Source organism: Dipodomys merriami, unplaced genomic scaffold (genome assembly GCF_024711535.1).
Source record: "Dipodomys merriami isolate MVZ:Mamm:240054 unplaced genomic scaffold, mDipMer1.0.p SCAF_188, whole genome shotgun sequence".
In the NCBI taxonomy this organism is placed as follows: Eukaryota; Metazoa; Chordata; class Mammalia; order Rodentia; family Heteromyidae; genus Dipodomys; species Dipodomys merriami.
This window is the reverse complement of record NW_027203248.1, coordinates 743,567-771,336: the sequence shown is the minus strand read 5'-3', so window position 1 is coordinate 771,336 and position 27,770 is coordinate 743,567. Positions and strand designations below refer to the sequence as shown.

The following is a 27,770-nucleotide window of genomic DNA, read 5'->3' as shown; positions in this document are numbered from 1 at the left end:
CTTTCATCCTTTTTGTTTCTTCAGAGACAGAGTTTGCTGTATAGGCCATTAAGTAGATCATTTGGCAGCTAGGTTTTTAAAATTCTATCTTTTTATAGACTTGAATTAGCAAACACCAGACACTTGAGGTAGGAGGAGTGAGATCATGGCATCAAGACCCATTTGGCATCTCAGTCCTATAGTGTTTGGGGAAACATTTTCACCAGGAAAATTGTTTGTTAGCTCTCAAACTGGGATTCAGTACCAAAATGTCAAAATATAAAATACCTGCTCATCTTTCTCAAATAATATTTTAATTTCTGAAGATGGTCTTTGTTCCTGAGATGTTTCCTTTGTGTCTTTATAAATAAACAAGTTATTCTTCAGCCAGATCTGCCAAGTCGTACTGTCAGCCCTATTACTAGTAGAGTAACTTATTGGTAATTGGACTACACCAGCAGACTGATTTGTACTACAAAGGTGGTAAACTCATCATGCTGTTTCTTGCTTAGTGACCACTTACTGAAAACAGACTGAAAAGATGACTTGCTTTCAGAATGTCAACAAAGTTCTTCACCACAAGTGTGGTTTACTTTCAAATTTCATTTTTCCTTATCCCAATACTCAACCATAGGGCTGCCACTTGTTAACCACATGCCAGTGCAAAGTATAGTTGAGGAATTTTCATGAGCTACCACAATGAAGGTAAAATTTACTTTCTGGTGGATCCTATCATGCAGCCTATTTTTTTGGTTTGAATATTTATCTGGGAATTCTGGAAGTTCTGCAAGACTGGGAAGAACAATAAATGTTAAGAACCACTGAGGAATTCTGTATAAATAGCAATGACTGGAAAGATTTTGGTCATGACTTGATTGAGACCATCTCTAAAATTGTAAATCATCACATTTATTCATAACAATTTATTTAATAGTTACAATAAGCTTTATTGTCAAGGCAAAGAAAAAAATCAAAGGATTGTGTCAAACTACCCCTTCAGTACATTTGCTCTTACTAGGTATAGTTCTGGAAAGCAACCGAAAATCGTTTATGTCTAGGATAACATTGCTCAGGTTCGGTATAAAATACTTTGTGGTCCCTCAGCATCAACATGCATCTTGCTGCTTTGGTTGTCAACTCTTGAGTTAATTCTTGACAGTACCTGATAAGCAATTTTACACCATGCCTAAGATGCGGGCAACCCACCAGCTACAAGGCATGATAACTCTGCAGGCAGAACGGCAACCTTGATAGTTATAAGGCCATGGATAGTACCCCCCCAGGGGTTCACAGATCTTCTGGCAGTGGGTGTAGCTCCTCCTACATTCTATACAGCATATACCTTCATGGTCCAGTCTGGGGTCAAATGTCATGCTTTCCCCTTCCTGCTGCTATAAAATAAAAGGATACTTGTATTCATAATGAGAAAGTTATAATGTGCACATTAGATTAAAATAACATCCTGACTTGTTCACTACTGCAAGAAAGCAGCATAATCAGTTCTAAAGTTTCCAATCTTGTTAAATGATCTGACATCAAGGAACCTTTACTTAATCTGTCATCGGCAGAAAGTTTGTGTGCTTTTTAATGATGTTTTGAAATTCTACCATACCTTAAATGAGCCATGGTTACCACTCACAGTGACTCAATTTGTTTTAACTAAAACAAAAAGGAAGCATTTTGATCAAAACTAGCTTTTCTGCTATTGCTAATTTTAAGCCTTCCTACAGTAATGGCTTCTAGGGCTGTCTCAGAGCACTGTCATGTCATTTAGTTTTCCTGCCTTAATTTCAGCAACAGAATAAGGGTGTCATTTCCATGGGGATGTAAGGAAGCTAGAAAAAGTCTCCATGAAAATTTGTAGAAATTCAAGCCCTTAAGCCTTACCAGATAAAATCATGTTGATTATAAGACTAGAAGTAATTTGTCCTTTGCTCAATTTGCATGTCTGGTTTACCTTTGCAAGAATCTGAGGGATTAAGATTCTGGTAGTATTCTCTAAGACTATTCAATTATATTTCCAAGAAGCCCTAAACATGGTAGCTCATTCTAGTACTTTCTTTAATTTGGGGGGTGGGGAAAATTACACTGTTAGTATATGTTAATTTTTAAACCTATTGTCAAATTTCCTTTTTAAGCATTCTGAAGTATTTTAAGGTAAATATATATGTGAAATAGAAAGGCATAGTGATATTTTATCTATAAATAGATTAGAATGGACCTCCAAACGGACATTTCCTACATAACCAAATCACCATTATCGTATCTTAAAAAAAAAAAAGATTCTTAGCAATGTCTGAGGCAGCTTGTTTAGATTTGTCATCAATACCTCTATGATCTTACTCTCTTAACATCCCCTCATTCTCCTGACCCTTTTCCCCCTTATCTCTTGAAATAGTCTCATCTGGGACAATTTGACAAAAAACCTGATTAGCAACTATAACTGATTCTGTGGACCAAATGTTGTCCTAAGCCTGTTGGTTGAGGTGTTTCCTCATATGAAGGTGTTGTTTCTCTAAGATTTTTCTTAAAAAGAATATCTTAGGGACAGAGTGAGGAGGAATGCTTGAAGTATTTTTGCTTAAAGCTCAACATATTAAAGGTGTAGGTTTTATTTTTATTTTTTTGTGGGTTGTAGTGCTTGAACTCTGGGCTTGGGCACTGTCCCTGCACTCTTCAGCTCAAAGCTAGCTACAGTGGTACTCCTGGTTTTCTGGTGGTTAATTGGAGATAAGAGTCTCATAGACTTTCCTGCCCAGGCTGGCTTTGAACTGAGATCCTCAGATCTCAGCCTCCGGAATAGGATTACAGGTGTGAGCCACTGGTGCCTGGCTTTTTTTTTTTTTTTTTTTTTTTTTTTTTTTTTTAGTATGGATCTTTAAGTTTGAAACCAGGACATACAATCTGAAGCCATTCTGAAAGGACTCACACCCACACATGTGCACAGGGACAGTGAGTCCAGCTAATTGAAAATACATGCCATTTCTTTGAGCTTAGGGAATGGAAACTATGGTGGTCTGAAATTTCTGATAAACTTTAGGTTGCTTATAACATACTCTTTGCCGTAAATCTTTCTAACATCTATTAGTCTAAAATGATGAGCTAGAGAAAAATATATATTGTGCCGGTCCTGGAGCTGTCCCTGAGCTGTTGTGCTCAGTGCTAGCACTCTGCCACATGAACCACAGTTCCACTTGTGGCTTTTGGTGATTAATGGAAGGTAAGGGTCTTAGGGATTTCGCTGCATGGGGGTAGCTTTGACCCATAATCCTCAGATCTCAACCTCCTGAGTAGTTAGGGTTACAGGAGTGCACAACTAGTGCCTGATTTGGAAAATATATTAACACAGGAAGTAGTGCAGGACTGCATAGGCTGCCAGGAAAGAATAAGTGACTAGGTGAAATGATGTTCAACCTTATAACTAAAAACAAGGAAGACAACCAAGGAATACAATGTATAGCTCAAGAGATTAGAAAGTTTAATGGTTCTGAGGGTGTAGGTCAGTGGTAGGGTGCGTGCTCAACATGTTAGATGCCCTGAGTTCAACCCTCCGCACCACACACACAAAATGTTCTTATTTACCAACCAGTCTTTGTAAAAGCACTTGGCAGAATTGTCTAGAAAACAATTTGGGATGCCTTATTAAAATGTAAAATTTCCAGCCAAGTGCTGGTGGCTCATGCATGTAATCCTAGCTACCCAGGAGACTGAGATCTGAGGATCACGGTTCCAAGCCAGTCCAATAGCAAAGTCCAATTAACCAACAAAAAATCTAGAAATGGAGCTGTGGCTCAAGTGGTAAAGCACTAGGCTTGAACTGAAAACAAAGACCTCAGGGATAGCACCCAGGCTCTGAATTCAAGCCGTAGGACCCAGAAAACTATTATAATCTCCAGAATGTGTGATGCATCAGACAATATGTGCTTTAGTATTTGTGTCAAAGCTGTCCTTCCTAGTATGTAGAGGAGATAAACTAATAGCTAACAGTGAGCAATGTGCTGACCTGTGTGATGAGAGTCCCCGGCATCACCATTTACTCCCTACTACCTGGTGAATCATGTACAAGCTAGTATACTCCAACCCTGTTTGCAACAGCAAAACAAAGCTGCTATGTCTACCAAAATAGTTAAGTTTCTGTACTAGTTGTTTCTGTCCACATATTATACTGCTAAATGAATAGATGTAATGAAGAATTTATGTTGCTTATTTAAACAATTTCCAGAATACTGTACTGTATCCTTTTGTATTGCTTTTTGTTGTTTCTGTTTGCCAGTACCAGGTCCTCTCACTTGCTCACTGGCTGGTGCTCTTGAGCCATACCTCCATGCAGCTTTTTTTTTGTGTTTATTGTGGAGATGGATTCTAATGGACTTTTCTGCCTCAGCTGGCTTCACACCTCAGTCTTCAGATCTCAGTAGCTAGGATTATAGGTGTGAGCTACCAGTGCCCAGCTTCTATAGTGTTTCTTTTTTAAACTATATTTTTTTATTTTAAAAACTAGTTAAAAATAAATATTCTTTAATTCTGTGAAGTACAGTAATGGTAAACAATATTTCTTAGGCTTGAGGCGTTAGCACCTTAGTGCTGTCCTCATAATCATGTGCTATGTGAAGTGGGGTTGTCTGTCCCAGAGTGCACTGAGCAAACACCCCTGCCCTCAGGCAGATCTCCTGACTGTCCTGCACAGGCCAACCACTCCTTAGATGTCTGGTGCCTGGATACAAAAAGTGGATAAAGAGAGAAAGAGAATACTTTCATTCTCCAATGTGTGCCTCCAGGGCACACATTTAGAGACATTTTTAGATACTCAAATTCCTGATATGAATTTGCATGGATTTTCCTGTGACAAGCTAAAAGTGAGCACAGGAAAACAGAATTATTCTAACTCTAACCAATAAGGATTTTATGCTACACAGGCAATGCTTCAGTGTTCCTGCTCTTCATTCTAACCCATGCATCAAATAGAGGAAGAAGTGTTTTTAAAATAATCGAGGAAAGGTCTCCATTAAAAATGAAATGCTTCTATGAAACCTCAAGTAGAAACACCATTTCAACATTGGACTTAATGCTCTAGTCTAAGCTTGTCAGGAAGCCACAAGTACGCACGTGGTAAGGATTATCGGGATTGAAAAGCTCTGCATCCTCTTGAACACTGGGTCTGCTCTGGTTATTCAGTCTTCCAGGGTCTGGGCTGCCTCGTGGCCTGCTGCGTGGTCTTCTTGTGGTAGTTGGAATGATGTTTCTTATCACGTCTCTTCTTTCTCTCTGGGTCTCTACAAAGATTGCTGAAAATTAATTTCTTTATTGGATAATTAAGGTAATTAGATCTGCATATTTTGGGGGGTAAAAATCATAAGAATATCAAGACACAAATATGTATATGCTATATATGTGCTCTTAAATTTTTATGCTGGTGATTTTAAAAATTGGGCCCATCATTTGACAACCTGAACATTCTTTTTATTTTTGTTCATTTGGAGTATTTCTTGGGTTTGGGTTTGGTTTTTATTCAGACAAGATCTTGTTATTTTGTCCCGGCTGGTCTCCAATTCCTGGGTAGATGTTGAAAGATAGTTAACAAATCTCCATTCTCAACCCTTGTCACTATGGAGCTGAGTAAATAACATACTATTGCTGATGAAGAGGGTCCCTGACAAACCAGTTCTGACATCAGCAGAATATGCTAGTGCTGTTGTGGGAATATTGCTTCCTGGTAGAAGAGGACAAATAAGGTTAACACTGTCTTATTTTCCTTTTTGTATTTTTTACTTGTATTTTTATTTTCTGGTAGAAGATCAGGCCCAGGACCTGGTACATACTGGGAAAGTACTTTGCTACTGAACGTAGATGTGACATCAGATCAAGCTAAGAGCCAGAAACACTGGTTTTCCACCAAGAGCTCTGGCTAACCACACTGCCTCATGGATCCATACTGCACAGTAGATGGCTAAGTAACAAAGATGGAAGGTACCACATAGCTTGCACTTTGGTGTCTCCCCTGAGCCTCACTTTCTCCATTTGTAAAATCGGGATAATAGTATTTAATTCATAGGATAGAGGTAGTGTCAATGAAAACCTGTACCTTAATGTTTTAGCACATAGGATAGAGGTAGTGTCAATGAAAACCTGTACCTTAATGTTTTAGCACAGTATTGGCACATAATAAGCACCTGAGTGTTACGTAGTGGTACTTTTACTGTGCTTTGTTATTTTTGAGAACTTACATGTGCTTTAAAGTCTGGCTTAATTTAGCTTTCATAGATAACAATTGGAGAGGCACCAGGGAGAACTGAATTCATTTATACCTCCATTTTTAATTTAATTAAGTTTTAGCTGGTCCTGGGGCTTGAACTCAGGGCCTAGGCACTGTCCTTGAGTTTCTTTGGCTAAAGACTAGAGACTAGCCCTCTACCACGTGAGCCACCTCTGGCTTCTTTTATTTATTGGAGATGAAAGTCTCACAGACTTTACTGCCTGGGCTGACTTTGAACTGTGATCCTCAGGTCTCAGCCTCCTGAGTAGCTAGGATTACAAGTGTGAGCCATGGGTGCCAGGCTCACAGCTCTATTTCTTCACTAGTTGAGTGACCTCAGGCAAGTTACTTAATGTCTGTGAATTCTACATTCTTCCTCTGCAGGATGGAAACCTGGGTAGTTACCCCAAAAATCATTGGGACAGCTTCAATGAGGTCAAAGGTGATGTTCTAGAACAGTGCCTGGCACACAAATCAGCTGTGCAGACACCAGGCTTCCTCCCCAGCCAACCTGGGTGCAGCCATCTTCACAGTGCCTTTGTAACATGGCTATGTGACACTGATTACCCACCTCATCCAACAGCTGGGACAAGGGCTATGGATCGTGTGTGTGTGTGTGTGTATGCACACATTTGAGCGCATACACATGCCTGAGCGCATGCGAATGCCAGAGCACATGCACATGCACGTGCATCCACATGCCAGCCCTGGAACTTTAACTCATGTCCTGGGACTGTCCCTGAGCTTTTGTGTATAGGCTAGCCCTTTACCACTTGAACCACAGCTCCACTTCTGGCTTTTTCATGGTTAATTGGAGATAAAAGTCTCTTGGACTGTCCTCCCTGGCTGGCTTTGAACCATGATCCTCAGATTTCAGTTTCCTGAGTAGCTAAGATTAAAGGTATGAATCTCTAGCAATTGGCTAGTAGTTGGGGACTTTTATTACCACTAGATAGGAATCTGGGCATTATCAGCTGTCCTATTTTCTTCATATTATGAAAGAGTAGGTGGAAACCCTTTTCCCCCTTTTTTGGTGCAGTACTGGGCTTAAACTCAGTGCTTGGGTATATCCCCTAGCTGCTCTGCTCAAGGTTAGCACTGTACTATAGATTCACTTCCCAATTTTTGCTGGCTGACTTTGACCACTATCCTCAGATGTCAGCCTCCTAGTAGCTAGGATTACAGGCGTGCACCACTCAAATCTTTATATTATTTTTCTCTGCTGTGCAAGGAGAGAGGTCTTTAATTTTTTTTTCTTTTCTTTTGCCAGAAGTACAAAGAAGGCCTTGGAGAGGCCAGGTGATGATGGCAGCAGAAATGAAGTGATAGGCCTTCAGGGATGGGAGAGACTCAGGGGAAAGAGCAAGGCCCACTGGGCTCGCGTGCCCTTCGTCATTCAGAAAGATGTGCTCCAACCTAACTCCAAACCCCAGGGATCCTGAACTTATTTTCTCTAGACTTGGAAGCTGATGCTCAAGCCTTGAACTTGAGGAATCTTGGCTGATACCCATGGCAGCTTTTGGCTGTCCCATAATTCTAGGTTTGAACATAATAAAAATTCAGCAGCATGACAGCTTCTTACTCCCTTGATGCTATGCCTGAAGAATGAAAAAAAATTGTGAAATTGGAAAGGTGCAAACAACTGAGATTAAGGGGCAGAGCTGGAAGTAGCAGGAGCATCATAAATAAAAGCTGAGGGTAATGGCAGGTACTGCGTGGTGCTCTCTCTTCCCACCCTGCCTCTTGTTAACCCCACTGCTCCTTCCTTTTCATGCCTGTCACTCTTTCTCTTCTGTCTCCCATGCTAATTATGGAACCAGCACCACATGCATCTTGATTTTATCTTTCTATCACATGCCCTGGCTGGCAGAGGGACTCAGAGGAGCCTCACGTAAGAGGAAGAAATTCGAGCCCCATTCATTAGGAGAATTTAAGATGTTACCTTTTGGATACATAGGTTTAAGCCAGAAAATAGGGAGGTTGCCACAGAGCTCCAGGACTTTAGTACTCAGGAAGCTGTTGTCCTTCACTGGCTGGTCGACAGCTACCCAGATAAGAGAGTTTTCTTCATATTTAACTGGCATGATCTTGCCTTCCTGGAAGTAAAAGTGAAATGCATTTGAGCAAAGAGGACTGTGGCACCTGCTGCATTATGATAAGCCATGTGTTGCTAAAGGATAATTTTTGCCTGATAAAATTTTAGAAAGAATTGGGTATTGGTAATTGAAGCCTATAATCCTAGCTACTCAGAAGGCTGAGACTTGGAGGATCAAGGTTCAAAGCCAGCATGGGCAGAAAAATCCAAGAGACTCCATTTCTGGCAAAATTAGCAAAATTTAGCTAGCAAAAAGCCAGGTAGGAAGCAGAATTCAAATAATAGTAGACATTCAGCTGCGAATGGAAAAGCAGAGTGAGAGTTTGAGGCTCTGAGTTCAAGTCCTGATACTGGCACAAAAACAACTTCCAGTTCTCTCTCTCTCTCTCTCTCTCTCTCTCTCTCTCTCTCTCTCTCTCTCTCTCTCTCTCTCTCTCTCTCTCTCTCTCTCTCTCTCTCTCTGTGTGTGTGTGTGTGTCTGTACAAACCATGTGTGCACACTTTAAGGCTCCAGTCTCTTTGTAGCTGTCCTCACAATGCTTTGCACACTATCTCCATGGCCTGCCTCTGGACAGGTGTAATGTGTGAACAGAAGTGTTCTGAGTTGAAGTGAAAATTACTTGATACCAACTTTGAGATTTAGGTTAATCTGATGTTTTCGATCAAAGATGTTTTTTGAGGAAAAGCAATTGAACAGACCCTGAAATCCTATAAAGGAGAGAGGAACCCTTCATTTGAAGTGAAAATCTTTTGGGGTTTTGTTCTGCAGCTTCCAGACAACAATGGAAAAAGCAAGTGATTGGTTCTTTAATGTCTCCAGTTCAAAGTATTATTTAACATAAACCATTTCTCCACTTCCCAGCTATAACAAAACATATTTCAGATCTTTCTCACATCAAGCACACCACTGAGATTTCAAAGTGAAAGCCTGGATTTTCTTCCACAGTGAGATGCTGAGAATGGTTTGATAACCCAGGAGACAAATTTATTTTTGCCAGGTTGTTCCTTTCATGTATTTATTAGTTTGCAATAGGTTGGAGAAATTAAAATGTTTTCTCCTTAGTTTTAGCTAAAAGCAGTACTTCATTTGTGCCTTTTCCCTCAGGCATAGGGTTGCATTAAAACAACCTAACATTATTGGAGGAAGCTTGCACTCAATCCAGTTATTTACCTTAAATTAAATGGCCTCATCCAGGAAATGAATGCTCTTTGAGTACAGTAGCTTTTAAAAATTATAAAAAAACACTGATGAAAAATTTATGAGAACAAAGAGGACATCAGTCTGCCCCAGCATAATCTAAAGTGTGTGGGGAAGAGGAGGGTGATTGAGATAATGCATTTCATGATGAGTCCTATAAGGTAAGAATGTTCAATCAGTCTGAGAGCATGTGGATCTCCAGTCTCCTTCCTCCTTTCTTGCCACACAAATCCTGCTTTTGTTGTCAGCAGCAAGGTCAGCACCAGGTGAGTGACACTTCCTTTTGTCACACTCTGGTGGCTGGGGGTGGCAGGGATGGCTGGAAAAGCCATGGAGATTGAGGCCAAGAATGCTGTAGGGCTGATGCTTTTCCTGATGGAAGGTAAGTCAGGGTTGGGGTGGTTTCTTTTCATCTGCTGCTTCTTGGTGCTGGTACTGGGACCTGAACTCAGGGTGCTGGAACTGTTTCTTAGCTTTAAAAAATGTTTCCTCCAGGCTGGTACTCTACCACTTGAGCCATACCTCAACTTTTTTTCTGGTAAATGGAGATAGAAGTCTCCTGGACTGTTCTGCCTGGGCTCACTTAGAACCAAGATCCTCAGATCTCAGCCTCCTAAGAAGCTAGGATTATAAGTATGAGCCTGATGCCTTGTTTCAATATCTTTTTGAAACGGCTGAGCAGTATAGTATTATCATGTTTGGAAGTTGGAAGGACGGACTAAAGAAATAATTTGAAAAACACCGAGATGCTGGCCATTAAGGCAGCTCTACAGCCTCTCTTCATTGATTACTAGAATTGTATGTTGCTCTAAGTTATCTGGTACTGACAGCCAACTATATACCTAATTCACATACACATACAGAGTCTGAACTGTTTTTTGTCCATCAGAGGCTCCACCGTGCACAATATAAGTAACTAAAACATGAGATAAATAATCTACCTTTTAAACATAAAAATTAGGGCTGAAGATTGAAATACAAAAATATTCACTATAGTTAGATAATTGTTTTTGATAACTATTGTTTGAAATAGTGAAAAACTGAAAATGCCTGAAGGGTTTGGACAAAAATTACAATCAGATGATAATCTGCAACATATAAGCTACATTTAAAAAGAACTGAAGTTAAGTGAATGTCATAAGAATGTACAACTGTTTAATTTCACTTATGGAAAAGAATATCACATACAAACACAGAAATCACATTAAAATGTTTACATTAGTTATCTGTGGATTATGCAGTTGTAGGTGGTTTTCTTTACTTGGATGTAGTCCCCAGATTTTCTACAAGACAAGGCATTTTTTAAATCAGGATACATTTTATTTTAAAAAATTATACAATGTACTGTAAACCTTTGTCTACAGTGTTAGAAGCTCTGGTTGAAGAGTTGGTCTTTGGGGAAGGCAAAGGAGGAGACAAGTTCTATGGCCTAACAGAAACAGAGTGATGGATGTTTAAAAAATAATAGTAATGCAATGAAAGTTCATGGTCCAGATGAAGCAGGTCTTGACCTCATTTTTAGGTTGGTGTTAGTGAGTTCACACCCACCCTGGTGTTGGATGCTGAGTGGCTCAGCTCCAGGAGAACAAGCTAGCACACGTACCAAGGACTGACAGGTGCAATGGAGGTCAGCAAATCATGTCACAGGAAGGAGCTGGAGGACAGGGTGACCTGCTTTCAAAACTCATAGGTTTGTTTTTCATTTGTGTTGTGTTTTGTTTTGAGCCCCGGGCTACTGCTATTCCCATAGGGGCAAACAATGGGGTGGTTTCCAGGCACCTTCTGCACATTTCCCCTCTTTTCCTGTGAGAGCAACACTTGCTTCACTTTCCTCTCTGGAATACTGGAAGGCTCAGAGATGATCATAATAAAATTAGCAGTAATGAGTAACAGCCTCCTCTCATCACCTACTAGGTCCGAGGGCTACGGGCAGTGTGTGTACCCCCCAGTCTGCAAAAGACAAAACTGCGTTTCCATGAATTAAAGCCACAACCTCAGCAAGTATCAGAGTTGGACTTGGAATACGCATTTTCTTGATTGACCCCAAAGACCATTTTCTTTTCACCCTACCTGGCACACTCAAGTGGAAGATAATAATGGGTTGTGACCACTTTGTAAAAGTATCACTTTAAAAAAAAAGTATTACTGAATGTGTCTTTAGAACATTACAACTCTTAAAAACAATCAAGTGGGCTGGGAATGCGTCTTAATGGTAGAATGCTTGCCTAGCATGCATGAAGCCCTGGATTCGATTCCCTCAGTACCACATAAACAGAAAGAGCCAGAAGTGGAACTGTGGCTCAAGTAGTAGCATGCTAATCCTGAGCAAAAGAAACTAAGGGACAGTGCCCAGGCCTTGAGTTTAAGCCCCAGGCTTAGCAAAAACAAAAAACAAAAGATCAAGCTTAAAGGTAAATTGCAATAAGAAATGGAAGAATTATATTTTAAATGCTCACAAATAGATACAGGAATGAGATGGAGCCACTAGGTCACTCCCCCTCCACCCCCCCCACCTCCGCTCCCCCACCCCGTGGCTCATGCTTATAATCCTAGCTACTCAGGAGGCTGAGATCTGAGGATTGCAGTTCGAAGCCAGCCTGGGCAGGAAAGTCTGTCAGACTCTTTTTTTTTTTTTTTTTTTTGTCGGTCGTGGGGCTTGAACTCTGGGCCTGGGCGCTGTCCCTCAGCTCTTCAGCTCAAGGCGAGCGCTCTACCACTTGAGCTACAGCGCCACTTCCGGTTTTCTGGTGGTTTATTGGAGATAGGAGTCTCACGGTCTTTCCTGCCCGGGCTGGCTTTGAACCTCGATCCTCAGATCTCAGCCTCCTGAGTAGCTAGGATTACAGGCGTGAGCCACCAGCGCCCGGCTGTCAGACTCTCATCTCCAATGAACCACCACAGCTTGAGCTGTGGCTCAAGTGGTAGAGTGTTAGCCTTAATCTGAAGAGCTCAAGCTGAGGGACAATGCCAGGCCCAGAGTTCAAGCCCCATAACTGACTAAAATAAATAAAAGGAATGAACTAAAGGGAAAACACTATAGTGGGTGTGGGGTGAGCTCAGGGTTGGGCAAAACAATGAGGACCCGACCCCCCCCCCCCCCCCCCCCCCCCCCCCCGTGAAGCTGGTTGACCCATGGGGAGAAAGTCTTGTCACAGATTTCTAGTGGGTATCCAGAATACCTGGGAGAATTGTCCACATTGGGGCTGAGGCTAGAGGGCTATAAAGTTTCTTTAATGAAGATTCTATCTGTGAAGTCCTTTGTCATTATGAAATCTTTTTTGTTGTTGTTGGTCATGGGGCCTGAACTCTGGGCCTGGGCGCTGTCCCTCAGCTCTTCAGCTCAAGGCTAGCACTCTACCACTTGAGCCGCAGCGCCACTTCTGGTTTCCTGGTGGTTTATTGGAGATAAGAGTTTCATGGCCTTTCCTGCCTGGGCTGGTTTTGAACCGCGATCCTCAGATCTCAGCCTCCTGCGTAGGTAGGATTACAGATGAGAACTACGGGTGCCTGGCTACTATGAAATCTTAATTACTGATCTAGTAGTTCTTCAGCATTGGGGAAATAAGAGCCACGTGAGCACCAGATCCTTAACACACTTTGCAATGTCACTTTCCCAAACCTTAAATATACTCCCTCATATTGGATCCCTTGGAGCCTGCAGACATAATTTAAATTCCTTTGGTAGAGAAGAAAAGCTTAGTTTCTGGTTATTAACCACCCAGGAACTAGAGACCCCAGGATTTGTGCCTACCAAATGCCTCTGGCTGTTGGCACATGTTGGTACCTACCAGTTCCGAAGCGATGCTCTGCTTAGTCACGGCGCCCACCTCAGGAACACGAGCCTTCACCTGTGCTTTGATGTAGCACTTTTCTCCTCCAGCAAAACGGATTCCAGTGATACCCTGTGAGATAAAAGCTTATCTGTCCATCCACACATTTATTTATTAAGCATTTACTGAGGCATTGTTCTGGGTCTAGTAGAGACAAATATGATTTCAATCCTGACTCTTATGGAATTTTCCTTTCAGTGTTATTTACTAGTAATAGGGGCTGGGTATCAATGGCTCATGCTTATAATCTTAGCTACTCAGGAAGCTGAGATCTAAGGATTGTGGTATGAACCCAACTCGGGCAGGAAAGTATGAAACTTTATCTCCAATTAACAAGCAAAAAGCCTATAGTGGAGTTACGGCTTAAGTGGTAGAGTGCTATCCTAGAACAGAAAGGAAGCACAAGTACAGTGCCCAGGCCCTGAGTTCAAGTGCCAGATCGGCAAAAACAAAAACAAAAAACCCACACAGTGGTATTAAAATAGAATAAAATAATAAAAATTAAAATTGGAAGAAGGAAAGGAGGAAGGAATAAGAAGAGGAACAGAGGGGTAAATATGATCAAAGTACATTATCTGCATATGGAAATAACAAAACTCCTTTGAACAATTAATATGTGATTAAAAAGCAACAAAAAAGCAAATGAAAAATAAAACAGGAGATGCACTTTGTTCTCAGACCTAACTCAAGAACTTGCATGCTTTGTTTTTGTCCCCTGTGAGATACAGTGTCACCTTCTACCTGGGGACCAGCCTCAAGGGAAATACTTGCCCCACATCCTGTTGGCTACAATGGGCACCACATCTCTCCACAGAGGACAAGAAGGGTGACTGTAGGATTTGTCCCAGGAGTACTGATTTTCACTCTCGCTGGTTTGAGTTTCATGAGGCATAAAGAGCCCCACAGAGTCCTAAAGCTCACCAGTTTTAGGCTGTGATAACATAGACACCAGCATGAATTTGTTTGTAGCTTGTGCTGTTGTGTGGAGACCATACTGACCCAGTTCTGGCATCAGTGCTAAGGAATGGGGGGAAGAAAAGCATGGGCAGATCTAGAGGTCCAGCACAGGAGTCAGTCCTAAATGCAGAGTTGATTCATGAAAAGTTTTACCCATGGGTGCTCAGCACCAGAGTCCCACAGAGCTTGCTAAATAGAGAAGGAAAGACACATTCTTCTTAATGTACCTCACTGTTTGCCTTGAGGCCTGCTTGGCTGTGAGCACACACCTGCCCCTTTTCACTCAGCACTCCCAGCACCAGCTTCCTCTCAGAAGCAGGGCATGGTACCTGATTCGCAGAAGGGGATCCCAAGGCTGACAATATGTAGTCCTTTGGTGACATGTTCCCTAACTTTATGAGCACAGCTAGTGGGACACTCCCCAGGGACACTCAAGCATTGGTAGCTCTATAAAGTACAGCCACAACTGAGGTATAGGTGAAGAAATTTGTTCAGGGCAACTAAGTTTTGTATGTCTGTGTGTGTATATGTACTGGATCTAGAACTCAGGGCCTGGCACTCTCACTTAGTTTTTTTCACTCAACATCAGTACTCTACCGCCTGAGCCGCACCACCACTAACAGCTTTTTTTTGCTGGTTAATGGGAGATAAATGTCTCATGGACTTTTCTGCCTTTGCTGACTTCAAACCTTGATCCTCAATACTCAGCCCCTTGAGTATCTAGGATTACAGATGAGACTCCAGTCCTCTGCTTTAGGGTAACTGTGTCTTTTCACTGGGAGCTCTCATTAAATATAATAGAGTGCTGGGTCCACCCAGGAGGTTTGCAGTTCAGTAGGCCAACAACTTCTATTTCCAGCACTCTGTTGGTGGCTTGAAGAATACACTTTTGAGACTCACTCCTCTGTAGGATGACACCTCCCAAAGTTCTGCGGCTCTTACTCTGAATGGAAATCAAGGACTCATAATGTGAAACACAGAAGACAGGGGAGGGAGATGATTGCCTCCCTTGGTGCCATGTCCCCTAACTTCAAACCCTCACCTCCTCTGAAGGTGAGCGGTGGGAGGAGACACCACGCAACCATTCCCACACTGCCAAAAGGAGAGAACAGAGTCTACCGAATATTAACCTCATTGGACGTCAATCTAGCCTTGAATTCATTCTGATGATCTATACACTGCAGAGAGAACTGCAGCCCCACTGGGACAGAACTGAGGGAAGGAATTCACACATAGCAATCACCGCATCTAGCTATCAGATCTACATCAAGCAGCCCGATAGATTAGGAGATTAAACAAAGAGAACTAAAAGAGGCACAAGAAAGCCAAGCAGTTCTGCTTTTGCAAACAAACAAGGCAGTGATAATGAAGAAGCTGGTGCTAATGAAGAAATTTGCTAATGAAGATAATGAGTGAAGACTTAAAAAACCCCAAACAACTAATGTTCTTTCATCAAAAGAGTGCTAATCCCATTTTAGTCGTACTGTTTTTCTTCCTAGGGGATGCATCTATTTTTGGACTTCCATGAGGGTCTCAAGGACAGCAGGGAGTTTGGACCTCAAAAGGTATTTTAGCTATTTTTTCAGGAACCTGGTTGTCACAAATATTGGGGGTATTCCTGGCCTTATTGGGCAGAACCTAGGGAGGCTGGATTCTTCACAGCCTGCGGTCCTGAAGAACTCATTTTTTCTTGGAGAGCTCAAGGAAAAACAAATCTGTTTGTAGATATCTGCCTGGAACCCAATTCTATTTTATATATAAGCACAGAGTGATTCAAATGTACAACTTTCCTAGAAATGAAATTGCTGTGAAAATTGAGAAAACTTGGAGTATTTACATGTAAAAAATCTATATTTTACTATAGCCATCTTCTTAATTTTTTTTCTTTTCCTTATGTTCTAGTTGGGAGCTATATTGATTTATCAAAGCGATACCTATCTTTTAGGTAGGTTATACTAACTTTTCCCCTCCCCAATTTTTTGTTTTTTGTTTTGCCAGTCCTGGAGCTTGAACTCAGGGACTCGGCACTGTCTTTGAGACTGTGTTCAAGGCTAGCACTTGATCCACAACACCACTTCTGGCCTTTTTTGTTTATATGGCACTGAGAAATCGAAACCAGGGATTCATGCATGCTAGGCAAGCACTCTACCACTAAACCACATTTGGAGCCCCAGTGTTTTAAATTATAACTTTCAAATAGTCACACACTAAAAGAACTATAAAGGGAATACACTTAGACTCACCGGTGCAGTCGGTCTGTTAATTCCTAATCCATTTTTTGTTATTTAAATGAGGCATTAGGCTGGGATACAAAAGTCTTTCTTTCTTCTTCTTCTTCTTTTTATTTATTTTTTCCTTTTTCTGCCAGTCCTAGGGCTTGAACTCAGGGCCTGTGTTCTGTCCCTGAGCTCCTTTTGCTCAAGGCTAGCATTCTACCACCTGAGCCACTGCGCCAGTTCAGGCTTTTTCTGTACTTAGAGATAAGAGTCTTCTGGACTTCCCTGCCTGGCCTGGCTTTGAATCTTGATCCTCCGATCTCAGTGTCCTGAGTAGACATGGTAGAGAATCTAACTTTCTGCAGTATAACTCATATACTATGAATTAACCCAGTTTCTGTACTTCTCAGAGAGCGGAGTCTGAAGCACTTGTCTTTCTTCCAGTGTTACTCTCATTAGTAGTGTTCTTTTTTTCTCCGTGGAGAAATTGTGGTAGGGTCCTGACCCCGTTTAGGTCTCTGTCAAGTCTGCTTCCTTCTGTCTGTCTACATGGGAGCCTGACCATTCCTGTGTATTCTTCTTCCCTGGACCTGGAAAGCCCTGCCCCCATCTTGCTGCCAGTTGAGGTTCAGCCACTTCTCAGGATCTGATTCAATTGTCATCATCTTTGTTAAACCTGCTCACAGCCTGTAATCATCAGCCATGCTTCTGTGTGCTGAGTTCATCACAGCAGTTTCCCAGGCACGCACACACACACATACACACACACACACACACACACACACACACACACACACACACACACACACACACACACACACGTTTGCCTACTTCTGGACTCAACTGGAAGGTCCTTGAGGGACAAGTGTTAGTCATCTTCCATGCTTCATACTTGCCATAGTCCCTGGCACACAGAGGCTCAATCAACACTTCCTGCCATTGACTGATGGTTTAAAATAGAGGAGAAAGTAATAGCAGATGACCATAGGGGCTGATTCATGTGTTTTCAAAAGTCCAGGCTTGTTTAAACCCGTAACAGGTACTATTTATCAAAGAAATGTTCGACTCACCAGTTCTGACTTAGAGAAATGTGGAAGCTCTCAAAAAGAATTGATCAGTTTATAAAATATTTGTGGCCCTGTTGCCCTCTGAGAACAAAACACAATCAATACCATTATTAGAAAGATCTAGAGGATTATAAAACAGATATATAGGTTTGGGATTAAAATATTTTCAAAGGATATCCTTGATGCGGGAACATCTCAAGAGAGAGGTATCTTTTCTTATTCATCCTGTAGCTCCTTATCATACGTAGCCTGGTATTGTGGCATGTTATGTGTATTCACTTTTGTTCTGGATTGAATGATGTGTGTGGAGGAGGTGCATTTTATTAGTTTATACTGAGTAATACAAAGAAAAAATACTTTTACCCTGTTCTGGGTTTTGCAGTAAAAGCCTTTAATAGGTCCAAAGAAATTATACTTGTGCACTGACCAAAGCCATTTGCAAAGCTGCGAGCAAATAAGTGCTGCTGGGCACATTCAGAACTGCAGAGCCTGTTCCCAGGTCAGGACCACTGTGAACACAGCCAGCCCTGGTCATCATCAAACAATGAGTAACATCTAAGATTCTAATGGTAGTCTCGTTTGGGATTGCAGAAGGGCTTGTGATATGTGTTTTAGTATTAACAAGAAGAGTGCTTCTATTCAAATGAAAAGCATCTTTTGGTGTTGCTCCTCAGAGGAAGATGGGTTGATGAGTTTTTTTGTGGACCAATAGACTATAAGAAGAGACATTATTTTCAAGAGCTCTTCTTCATTATGAATCTTTACCTCCTCCATCTTCAGCTTGAACAGGAGGGTCCAAATAATGATGTCTCTTCCTCAACACAGAACACGAAAGACAATAAGATATTTATGTTGGCCATTGGGAAATTAAGCATGGAGTGACACTTTGGTTTGCAGATGTACACTGAAGCATCCCTGAATAGCTTAATGTCTCAAATTGTCTGTAAATTAAATTTTTGTAAAACAAAAGTCTTTTTTTTTTAAAGGAAACTTGGATGTTTTTATCTAAAATAGGCCATGGCTAGAAAATTAAGGCTATAATAGGAAATTCATCCATGCTGATTTTCTGATTAAATGGAAATCAGAAGAACTGAGAAAAGTATTTAAGTAGATCCAACATGTTGTTGATGAGACTGTCAGATTATTAAAATTTCTTTCCTCTCTAAGCTGGGCACCAATGGCTCGTGCCTATAATACTAACTATTCCAGAGGTTGAGACCTGAAGGAACATGGTTTGAAGGTAGCCCAAGCCCAAAACAACAACAACAATAAAAAGTCTTCCAGATTCCATTTCCAAAATAAACAGCAAAAAGCCTGACTGGGGGTCTGACTCAAGTGCTAGAGCAAGTGCTACTCTCTTAGTTCAAACACTGTAAATGACATGAAAAAAGTTTTTCTTTTTTCTTTTTTCCCAGAAGTTTGGAGCTTACAACCTTCTAGGAGTACAAGCATTTTATTTGCCATGTTATGGAAAATTAGACTTTAAGCCAAGAATTTCTGTAATTCCAGGAATTATATCCTTTTAAGTGGTATTGTGATTTTTTTTCAATTAAAAAAATCAAGTGTTTCTGGGTGCTGGTGGCTCATGCCTGTAATCATACTAAGAAAGCTGAGATCTGAGGATCGTGGTTTGAAACCAGCCTGGGCAGAAATATCTGTGAGACTCTTATCTCCAATTAACTACCAAAAAGCTAGAAATGGAGCTGTGGCTCAAGTGGTAGAGCACTAGATGAGCAAACTAGTCAGGGACAGTTTCTAGGTCATGAGTTCAAGCTCCAGGATTGGCACACGCAGCACATAAAAATCAAGTTTTATTTGATTTCCTGACTGGTATCATTTATTTCCTAAAAGTAAAATTAACTTTTCAAAACAGTAAGTGCCTGAATTTAGTAAAGGCATCTCTTTCTTTTCCTTGTGGCAGGATCTCCTCAATTAGTCTCACTTGAGCCTAGGAATTGATCCTCCTGCCTTAGTCTCAGATTAGTCTGGGCTCAAGTGATCCTCCTGCCTTAACCTCCCCGAGTAGGCGAGAGTACAAGTGTGCATCTGCACCTTAAGGTATTTTTGTTGTGTTTGTTTTATATTATTCTCTTCCCACAGAGATGCCGATTTTTTGTCTTTCAAAAACAGGAAGAACAGGCTGGGAATGTGGCTTAGTGGTAGAGTGCTTGCCTAGCATGCACAAAGCCCTGGGTTTGATTCCTCGGTACCACATAAACAGGAAAAAAGCCGGAAGTGGTCCTGTGGCTCAGGTGGTACAGTGCTAGCCTTGAGCAAAAGAAGTGCAGGGACAGTGCCCAGGTCCTGAGTTCAAGCCCCAGGACTGGCAAAAAGAAAGAAAGAAAAGGAAGAAAAGAAAGGAAAGGAAGGAAGAAAAAAAAGAAAGAAAGAAAGAAAGAAAGAAAAAGAAAGAAAGAAAGAAAGAAAGAAAGAAAGAAAGAAAGAAAGAAAGAAAGAAAGAAAGAAAGGAAGGAAGGAAGGGAAGGAAGGAAGGAAGGAAAGAAGGAAGGAAGGAAGGAAGGAAGGAAAGAAAGGAAGAAAGAAAAGAAAGAAAGGAAAGAAAGAAAAGAAAGAAAGGAAAGAAAGAAAAGAAAAGGAAGAAGGGAGCTCGGAAGGTGGCTCAGTGGTAGAGCGCTTGCCTTGCATACATGAGGCCCTGAGTTCGATTCCCCAGCACCACATAAGCAAAAAAGAAAAAAGTTGGAAGTGGTGCTGTGGCTCAATTGGTAGAGTGCTAGCCTTGAGCTGAAGAGCTGAGGGACAGCGCCCAGGCCCAGAGTTCAGAGTTCCGGTCCACAACCGGACCCCCCCCCCCAAAAAAAAGAAAGAAAGTAGGAAGAACAAAGAAGTGTGGCCCTTTTGTGGGGAGAATATGCTACATGAGACACCAGGTTTAGTGGCAATTCAATACTGTAAAGAAAGAACAGCTACCACGTGGGTATGTGTAAAAGATGCTGCTTCTCCCTGAACTGGAAAAGTCCCTGGGCTCGCCTGGTTAAACTCTTTAAATGCACAAAATATACTTACATTCTGGAAATCATTAACTTCAATTGCTTCTTCAGCTCCATTTCCCATTTTAAAGGTCTCCAGGTTGTTCTCGGCATCTATTTCCATTGATCCATCTTGTAATTTCCCATTGATACTCATGGTGTAATGGACATTATAAATCTGCAAGTGAACAGAAGATTCAGTGATGCTTTCTTCTTCCAGAAACTCAGGTCTCATCTTTAGACCCACATTATGTGAGGTGACTTCCACATTTTCCAGAGATACATGGAATCATCTTTAATTAGTGATACATTTATATAGAATTCATCCATACTCAATCGCTTAATACAACTACTTCTTTAAATATACCTCATGAGTAAAATCTTTGATATGTTCAAATAGGTCAATGATTTACAAGCCTGGCTGTGCATCCACAGCAGATGGATAGATGTTCTAGGTACTACATATGGATTTCGCTCTGGACCAATCAAGTCAGAACCTATGGGGGCTAGGATTTCAGAAATGGTATTTCTTTTTTTTTTTTTTTTTTTTTTTGCCAGTCCTGGGGCTTGTACTCAGGGACTAGGCACTGTCCCTTAGCTTCTTTTGCTCAAGGCTAGCACTCTATCACTTGAGCCACAGTGCCACTTCCAGCTTTTTCTGTGTATGTGGTACTGAGGAATCAAACCCAGGGCTTTGTGCATGCTAGGCAAGTGCTCTACCACTAAGCTCAAGTCTCTTTGCAAGTGTGTTGAGAACCCTTGAAGGATAAATAGAAACTGAGTGTGGGAGAGTTCACTGAGTTTCAGCTGAGTAAGTCTTCACTGTACCTCCATTTAAAAAGCAACTTTAAAAATCCTCTGGTCAGGACTAGCTATGGACTTTAATGTAGAGTAAGGACTGCAGACAGGACTAGAATATGGGTAATGTAGCCAAGCACTGGTGGGTGGCTCATGTGTGTAATCCTAGCTACTCAGGAGGCTGAGATCTGAGGGTCATGGTTCAAAACCAGCCTGGGCAGGCAGGAACGTCCATTTGACTATCTCCAATTAACCATCAAAAAGCCAGAAGGGGAGGTACAGCTCAAGTGACAGAGCAACAGCCTTGAGAGAAAAGCTAAGAGTCAGTTCCCAAGCCTCAAACATTTTTTCTTGGGAAAAAAATATCCCCAGTGTAGAGCAGCATTTGTAGCGAGCAAGGTCAATGTACACATCTGTTCCAGCTCACTTGGTCCTATGGGATGGGCATATGGTACCAGGTGTTTTGTTACAGTGACATGTGTAGCCTGTGTGGGAGGGAGGAGAGGACTTGGCATTAGAAGAACACTGGCCAGGAATCAGAAAAACAGCTGTCTGCCCCACAGATCCCTAGGTCTTGAGAAATACTTGAGGAAGTTTTGTAGAATTAAAAAATTGGACCTTGGTTTTCATCTATGATACCAGAGCGCTGAAGTTTCAGGAGTGTAGCCTTGAAGACAAGGCTGATGGAGCCAGAGTGGCTCTTCTTTTGTTAAAAAAAAAAATTGGTTGTGGAACTTGAACTCTGGGCCTGGGCACTGTCCCTGAGTTTTTCTACTCAAGGCTAGCACTCTACCACTTTGAGCCACAGCTCAGATTCCAGTTTTCTGGTCGTTCATTGGAGATAAGAATCTCACAGACTTTCCTGCCCTACTGGCTTTGAACCATGACCCTCAGATCCCAGTCTCCTGAGTAGCTAGGATTATAGGTGTGAGCTACCAGCACCCAGCTTGGCTCTTCTTTTAATCTATTTTTCTTTGGTTTTGTGGGCATTTTGTTTTCTGGGTATTTGTGTGTGTGAGAGAGAGAGAGAGAGAGAGAGAGAGAGAGAGAGAGAGAGAGAGAGAGAGAGAGAGAGAGAGAGAGAGAGAGAGAGAGAGAGAGAGAGAGAGAGAAGCGTTTTGATCAAGATTTTGTTAGAAAAACTTCATCACTTAAAAATTTTTGTTGGCTTCGAAATGAAATGATCCAAAGGGCTTCCCTAGCTTGACATTTAGTCACTATAGTGGTTTAAAAATAATTCACATGCTGCTCTTGTTCAGTGTGCTGCTTACCTGCTTGGCCTTTCTGTGTGTGGAGGGCCTAGTGGCAGGGTTCACTTCCTTCTTTATATTTCTGGACTTTGAGGCTTATTTATAGCTGTATTCTCTGTCTGTCTGTCTATAATATGCATAGATTATATGTGTGTGTACACACAGATGCATATGCATAAAAACCACCAAAAGTAAGAATGAGAATTGATGAAGATCCTTTCTATCTAGTGCTAGGCCAGCCAGCCAGAACTGTAAATAGCTCTGATTCGCAAGTCTGATCCCTTCCTCCCCCTCCTCCCCACCACCCCTACATTATGAAGAATGGTGGCTACATAGACAAACACTGGAAAACTATCTGTTGTTATGGGATCATTTCTGGGAGAAGACTCATTATTACAAGACCCACAAAACACTTTGACTTTGTCATCAGAGATGTAGAAATTACTTTGTCACCCCAGCCCCTTCCTTTCAGGCTGCAGCACTCATTGGGCCAACAGAAAATACCAGCATCTTCTTCAGCCCCGCCATCTCCCTTTGAGGAATTCAGATGTTGCAGTTTACTGTTATCCCAAGCTGGCCTGATCACAGGAAACTCTTCTAGGAGGTTCTGATTTAGTATAGTTGGGAGCAGGGCTTACGAATCAGTTTTCCCTTTGCTCTTCAGGTGGTCTGTCCAATGGCTGAGCTACAAAAATGTGTTTGCTTTGGCCCAGCCTGCCCAGCTGCCTGCCCTGTAGACCAGTGGGAGAAAGCCGGCTCTGTTCTGCCTCTGGCTCTTAGAGCAACCACTGTTCAGAGGAGTTACTAATGATTCAAAAGGTGTCTGGCACATGACTTTCGCCTGTCACCACGGTCCTCCACTCAGGTGACAAGAGAATTTATGTCTTCATTTAAAAGCAAGGGCTAAAGCAACATAACCTTTAAGAATTTTGCCATTTCCAAAATTATCACAGTTCCTTTTTGCTCAAAGCCTTGCCCTCCCTCTTGGCTTTTTGATCAGGTCTGGTGATCTACCACTTGAGTTTCTTTCTTTCTTTCCTTCTCTCTCTCTCTCTCTCTCTTTCTTTCTTTCTTTCTTCCTTGGCTAATTGAAGATAAGAGTCTCACAGATTTTTCCTTTCCAGGTTGGCTTTGAACTGTGATCCTCAGATCTCAGGCTCCTGAGAAGCTAAGATTACAAGCATGAGCCACTGGTACTTGGCTTTCTTCACAATTCTTAGGCAATGAGGACTGTACAAGAGTTAGAAGAAATTAGACCTGTGGTCCTAATTTCACTTTCTACCACCTCCACCCTCCTTCTAACTAAGATCCCCCTAGGAAAGCACAGCATCCTTTGGAATGCAGCCTCAGCACACCCTGTCCACACAGGGCAGCAGCAGAAGCCTGAGCCCTCCTGAAGTGATGGGGGAGAGGTAGGGAAGAGTGGGAAGCCATCTGGAGTTTCCAAAGTTCTAGACTCCTAGCTGGGCAGGAAACAGGGCTGCTGTGTAGCAATTACATTATCTGCTCTAAGCCCAGGGAGCTGTTGGCACCTCCGGCAATTTCTATCCAAGTACAATGAAGTTTATTCTTTGCCAAAATTCTGCTCAATATGGTGCCTTTTACAGCCAAGGATATTTGCTAATGAGTTTTTAATAAGGCCTAGGTTCTATAAGATTAATTACATAATGTTTGGGAAAATGTCTAGGAAAATTGGTTTGAGAAGAAAAACCCCAAGCAATGGTCTCTTCTCCTCCTCCCGAAGGGTAGAGTTGTCAGTTATCTGGCATTGGGAGGAATTCTCCATATTTCAATGCCTTGTTCCATTTAGAATAATGTGGATGAAAAATGACCTCAATATATGAGCTTGGCCAGTGATACTTTGATTATTAGTAGCCCATGTTTCATAGTCTTCTAGCTATGACCAGTCCTCAGGGTTTACCCATATGAAAAGAAGAGGAGGTGAATTATGGGGGATTGAGAGAAGCAACGGCACACATGATCTTCCAAAGAAGGAGTAATCAATTGTCTTGATGTCTGACAGAGACGAACAGTTTTGGATCCTGTTTTCTTTGCATGGTTTACATTTGTATCCAGACCCTTGCATGTGCTAGGCATAGAGGGTGCCAAATGTATTCTACTTAGAATTTTGTGATTTGTTTTTCAGACTTAAATAATATGCATCAGCACCAGACATTTGGGGAGACAAAAAAAGAGAAGAAAAGAAAAAAGTGACTATGACTTCTTCATTTTCCTGTGTAGAAAATAGCAATAACATTGATTGTTGGCAATAAAATGTGCTTCACTATTGCTCTGTATTCTTAGAATTTCATACTGGCCTCTTGAACCAGACAACCAAACATCTTGAGGTAACATGAGAGATAAGAGAAGAAGATATCTTGATTATTCAACGTGATCGCTCAGTCTCTAAGAAGCTTGTCTGTAGACATGTTTGTCTTGAATAATTAAATACTAAATGGTATCCCAATTATATGTACCAGGACCATAATATTTACCAAAAAAAGTAAAAAAGCAAATCTATTTTTATCCCCAAGTGACTGATAGCATTAAGATTTTATTATTTAAAAGATAGTATTTACATTTTAATACCATCAAATTTCCAAAGGGATGACAATCCAAAGCCTGTTACTAATGGAGTCATAGACATTGAAATCACTCTCATGTTCAGATTTTCTGCTTTCAAATATGAGCATCTGGCCCGCCTTCTATATTTAAAATACAAATACATTAAGGCACTTTTCAAATCCACACAAAAATACAGTGCAATTTTGATCTTACAAATTGATGCTTGTAAATTTGATATAGTCTCTAAAACAGACTCAGTGCGAAATGGCATGCTTATCTACATTAGGCATTTGAGTTAAAAATACAAATTATGCAGTGACTGCAGAAGATGTGATGTGTAAAATGGCTGAATTGCTTTCAGCACCATTTCTCTAAGTACTGGGATTCGTTCATGCTTAGAATTTCACGGTGGGAGAGAGAAGAGAAACACAGTAGTCACAGATCCTTGGCGTACAGCTAAGAAAGAGCCCTTTGTGTGCACCTGGAGACGGAATTCTTTCCCATTAGTTGGGAGTAAGCTTCTACTCCATGTGCAACGGTCATTGGGAGAAAGTGCCTCTTTTTACATAGGTGGACAGGTTCAGGTATTTAGAGAGCACACTGGAACGCTGCCCAGTCAAGTTAGAAGCTGTTTTTATGTATCCCCCGCCCTCCCAGCTCCCCAGAGCCTGTGGAGCTTTAAAATAAATAGTTGCATACAAAGAAGGCTGGGCAGTAGTTAGCGAGACATTTACCATTAAATCACATGTGACTAGGCCAGAATTGGTTCTTAAAGAGATTTGCCACGTATAAGGAAGTTGGACCTTTATTTTCCCTGGGTGCTGTCTCTCTCTCTCTGTCTCTCTCTCTGTCTGTCTCTCTGTCTGTCTCTCTGTCTCTCTGTCTCTCTGTCTCTCTCTCTCTCCGCCTCCCTCTGTTTCTCTCAATCTCTCTCCACTTCTGAACCCTCAAACTTCACCTCAATTATGGGTCTGAAGATTTCTTCCCTCCCTTTGTCCTAGGTCTTAAGTGTATAGCTTTTCTCATCTGGGACAGGCCGGAAGGGTCGTTCAAGTTCCATTTCTTCCTTTAAAGATGAGTAAAGTCCAATTCAGATAGGTGTAATAGGCCCTATCCATGGTCACTACTCCTTAATGGAAAGGGCAGTCTGAGACCGAGAACAAAAGCCCTCTGCGTTCGCCGCTGCCAAGAGCGAACCGCAGCCGAGCGGGGTTGGATGGAAGAGGGGGGTGACCTAGGGCGGAGAGGACCCCAGGGAGGGTCAGTGGCCCCTGAGCTGCCCTTGAGCTGCTCCTGAGCTGCTCCTCGCCGACCCGCGCTCTGTCTCCTCCTAGCGGGAGACTTGAGTATGACAGGGAGGCCCCAGCCTCCCCGTGCGCTCTTTTGGGGTCTCCCCCGCGCCCCGGCCTGGCCCGCGCCCCCCGAGTCTGATCCGACCCCGCGCGCCTCCCTTCGGACTTACGTGGTTGTCGCTCCCCTTCCAGAAGTAGAAGGCCCCGATGGCCCCGAAGAGCAGCAGCACCGCCCCGGAGATGAGGACCACGGCTCCCACCTTGAGCAGCCGCGCGGGGCTGGAGGGCTGCACCGTCACGGTGGCGTACGCCTGCGGGCCGGAGGCGGAGGGACACGTTTACCGCGCGCCACCCGCACCTGGCTGTCCCCGCGCGGGGGTGTGTGTGTGGGGGGGGTCCCGCAGGGAATCGGGTCTGCAGTCACTTCCTACCCCGCGGACTTGTGCTCTCCTCCCCCCCCTGCATGCCTCCTCCACACTCAGCCTGGCACACTCACGCGAGTGGGAAGCCACCCCACGCACACGTGGGCATCCACATTGGTTCCCCACCTTTCCACCGCACCTTTAACGGCCTTGGGCAATGGATCCAGACACCCAGGTGCCACCCAGGCCCGCGTGTGGACTGAGCTAGGGCTGCCGTGGGTACTTACCGGAGGACTGCAAAACTCCACGTCGTCGGGCCCCGACAGGGTGATAGGAACTTTGTCGTTTTCTGCCATGGCTTCACCGGGAACAAGGTGCTCCCCAGGAGAGCCTGCGTGCGCCCTGTCCCGCTGCCCCGACGGACGGACGGACTTGCCAAGCGCTTCACCGCAGCGCAGGGTCCCGCCCGGGCCAGCCCAGCGGTCCCCACCCCTTCCAGCCCGCCTCCCCCTCCCTCTCTCCCTCCCTCCCGCCTCTCTCGTACCAGGGCAGCAGGCTGCGCTGATCTTGACGTCGCAGATGCCCCCTCTCTCCCCCTGTTCCATGTCCCACCATTGCCTCCATGCCCCGTCCCACAACCCCAGTAGCATCCCGATAAATCTGGGTGAGCGCATCCCTCAGACCAGGGAGGCCGAATCGCGGGACCCGAAGAAGTACGAGAAGTTTGGGCAATTAGTCACCTAAGGCTGCCCTAGAGCTCCAGAGAATCCTGTTGGGACACCAGGCTGGAGGCCATTTTCCTGCAGTCTTTGTAGCTTTGTCTGGGGGGGGGCGGGGGCAGAGAGGACAGTAGGGACCCGCAGGTGGCTAGGGGCACTGGACCAAGAGTACCAAGATTGGAATGCCCTTCCATCGCCC

General features: G+C 42.8%; 1 protein-coding gene and 1 long non-coding RNA gene across 2 annotated transcripts; one reads left to right on the top strand and one right to left on the bottom strand.

Moving 5' to 3' along the window:
• Positions 1 to 889: 889 nt before the first annotated feature.
• On the bottom strand, positions 890 to 27,261 carry Cnmd (chondromodulin). The gene is made up of 7 exons (XM_070026674.1): positions 27,140 to 27,261; positions 26,661 to 26,801; positions 20,623 to 20,763; positions 13,314 to 13,427; positions 8,175 to 8,328; positions 5,086 to 5,252; positions 890 to 1,370 (listed from the first exon to the last, which is right to left on the bottom strand). The coding sequence occupies exons 1-7, from the start codon at positions 27,206 to 27,208 to the stop codon at positions 1,155 to 1,157; spliced, it is 1,002 nt and encodes a 333-aa protein (XP_069882775.1). The 5' UTR covers positions 27,209 to 27,261; the 3' UTR covers positions 890 to 1,154.
• Positions 2,885 to 7,932, top strand: LOC138830305 (uncharacterized). The gene is made up of 3 exons (XR_011372983.1): positions 2,885 to 5,088; positions 5,771 to 5,946; positions 7,503 to 7,932. It is a non-coding gene; the product is annotated as an uncharacterized lncRNA (long non-coding RNA).
• Positions 27,262 to 27,770: the final 509 nt, after the last annotated feature.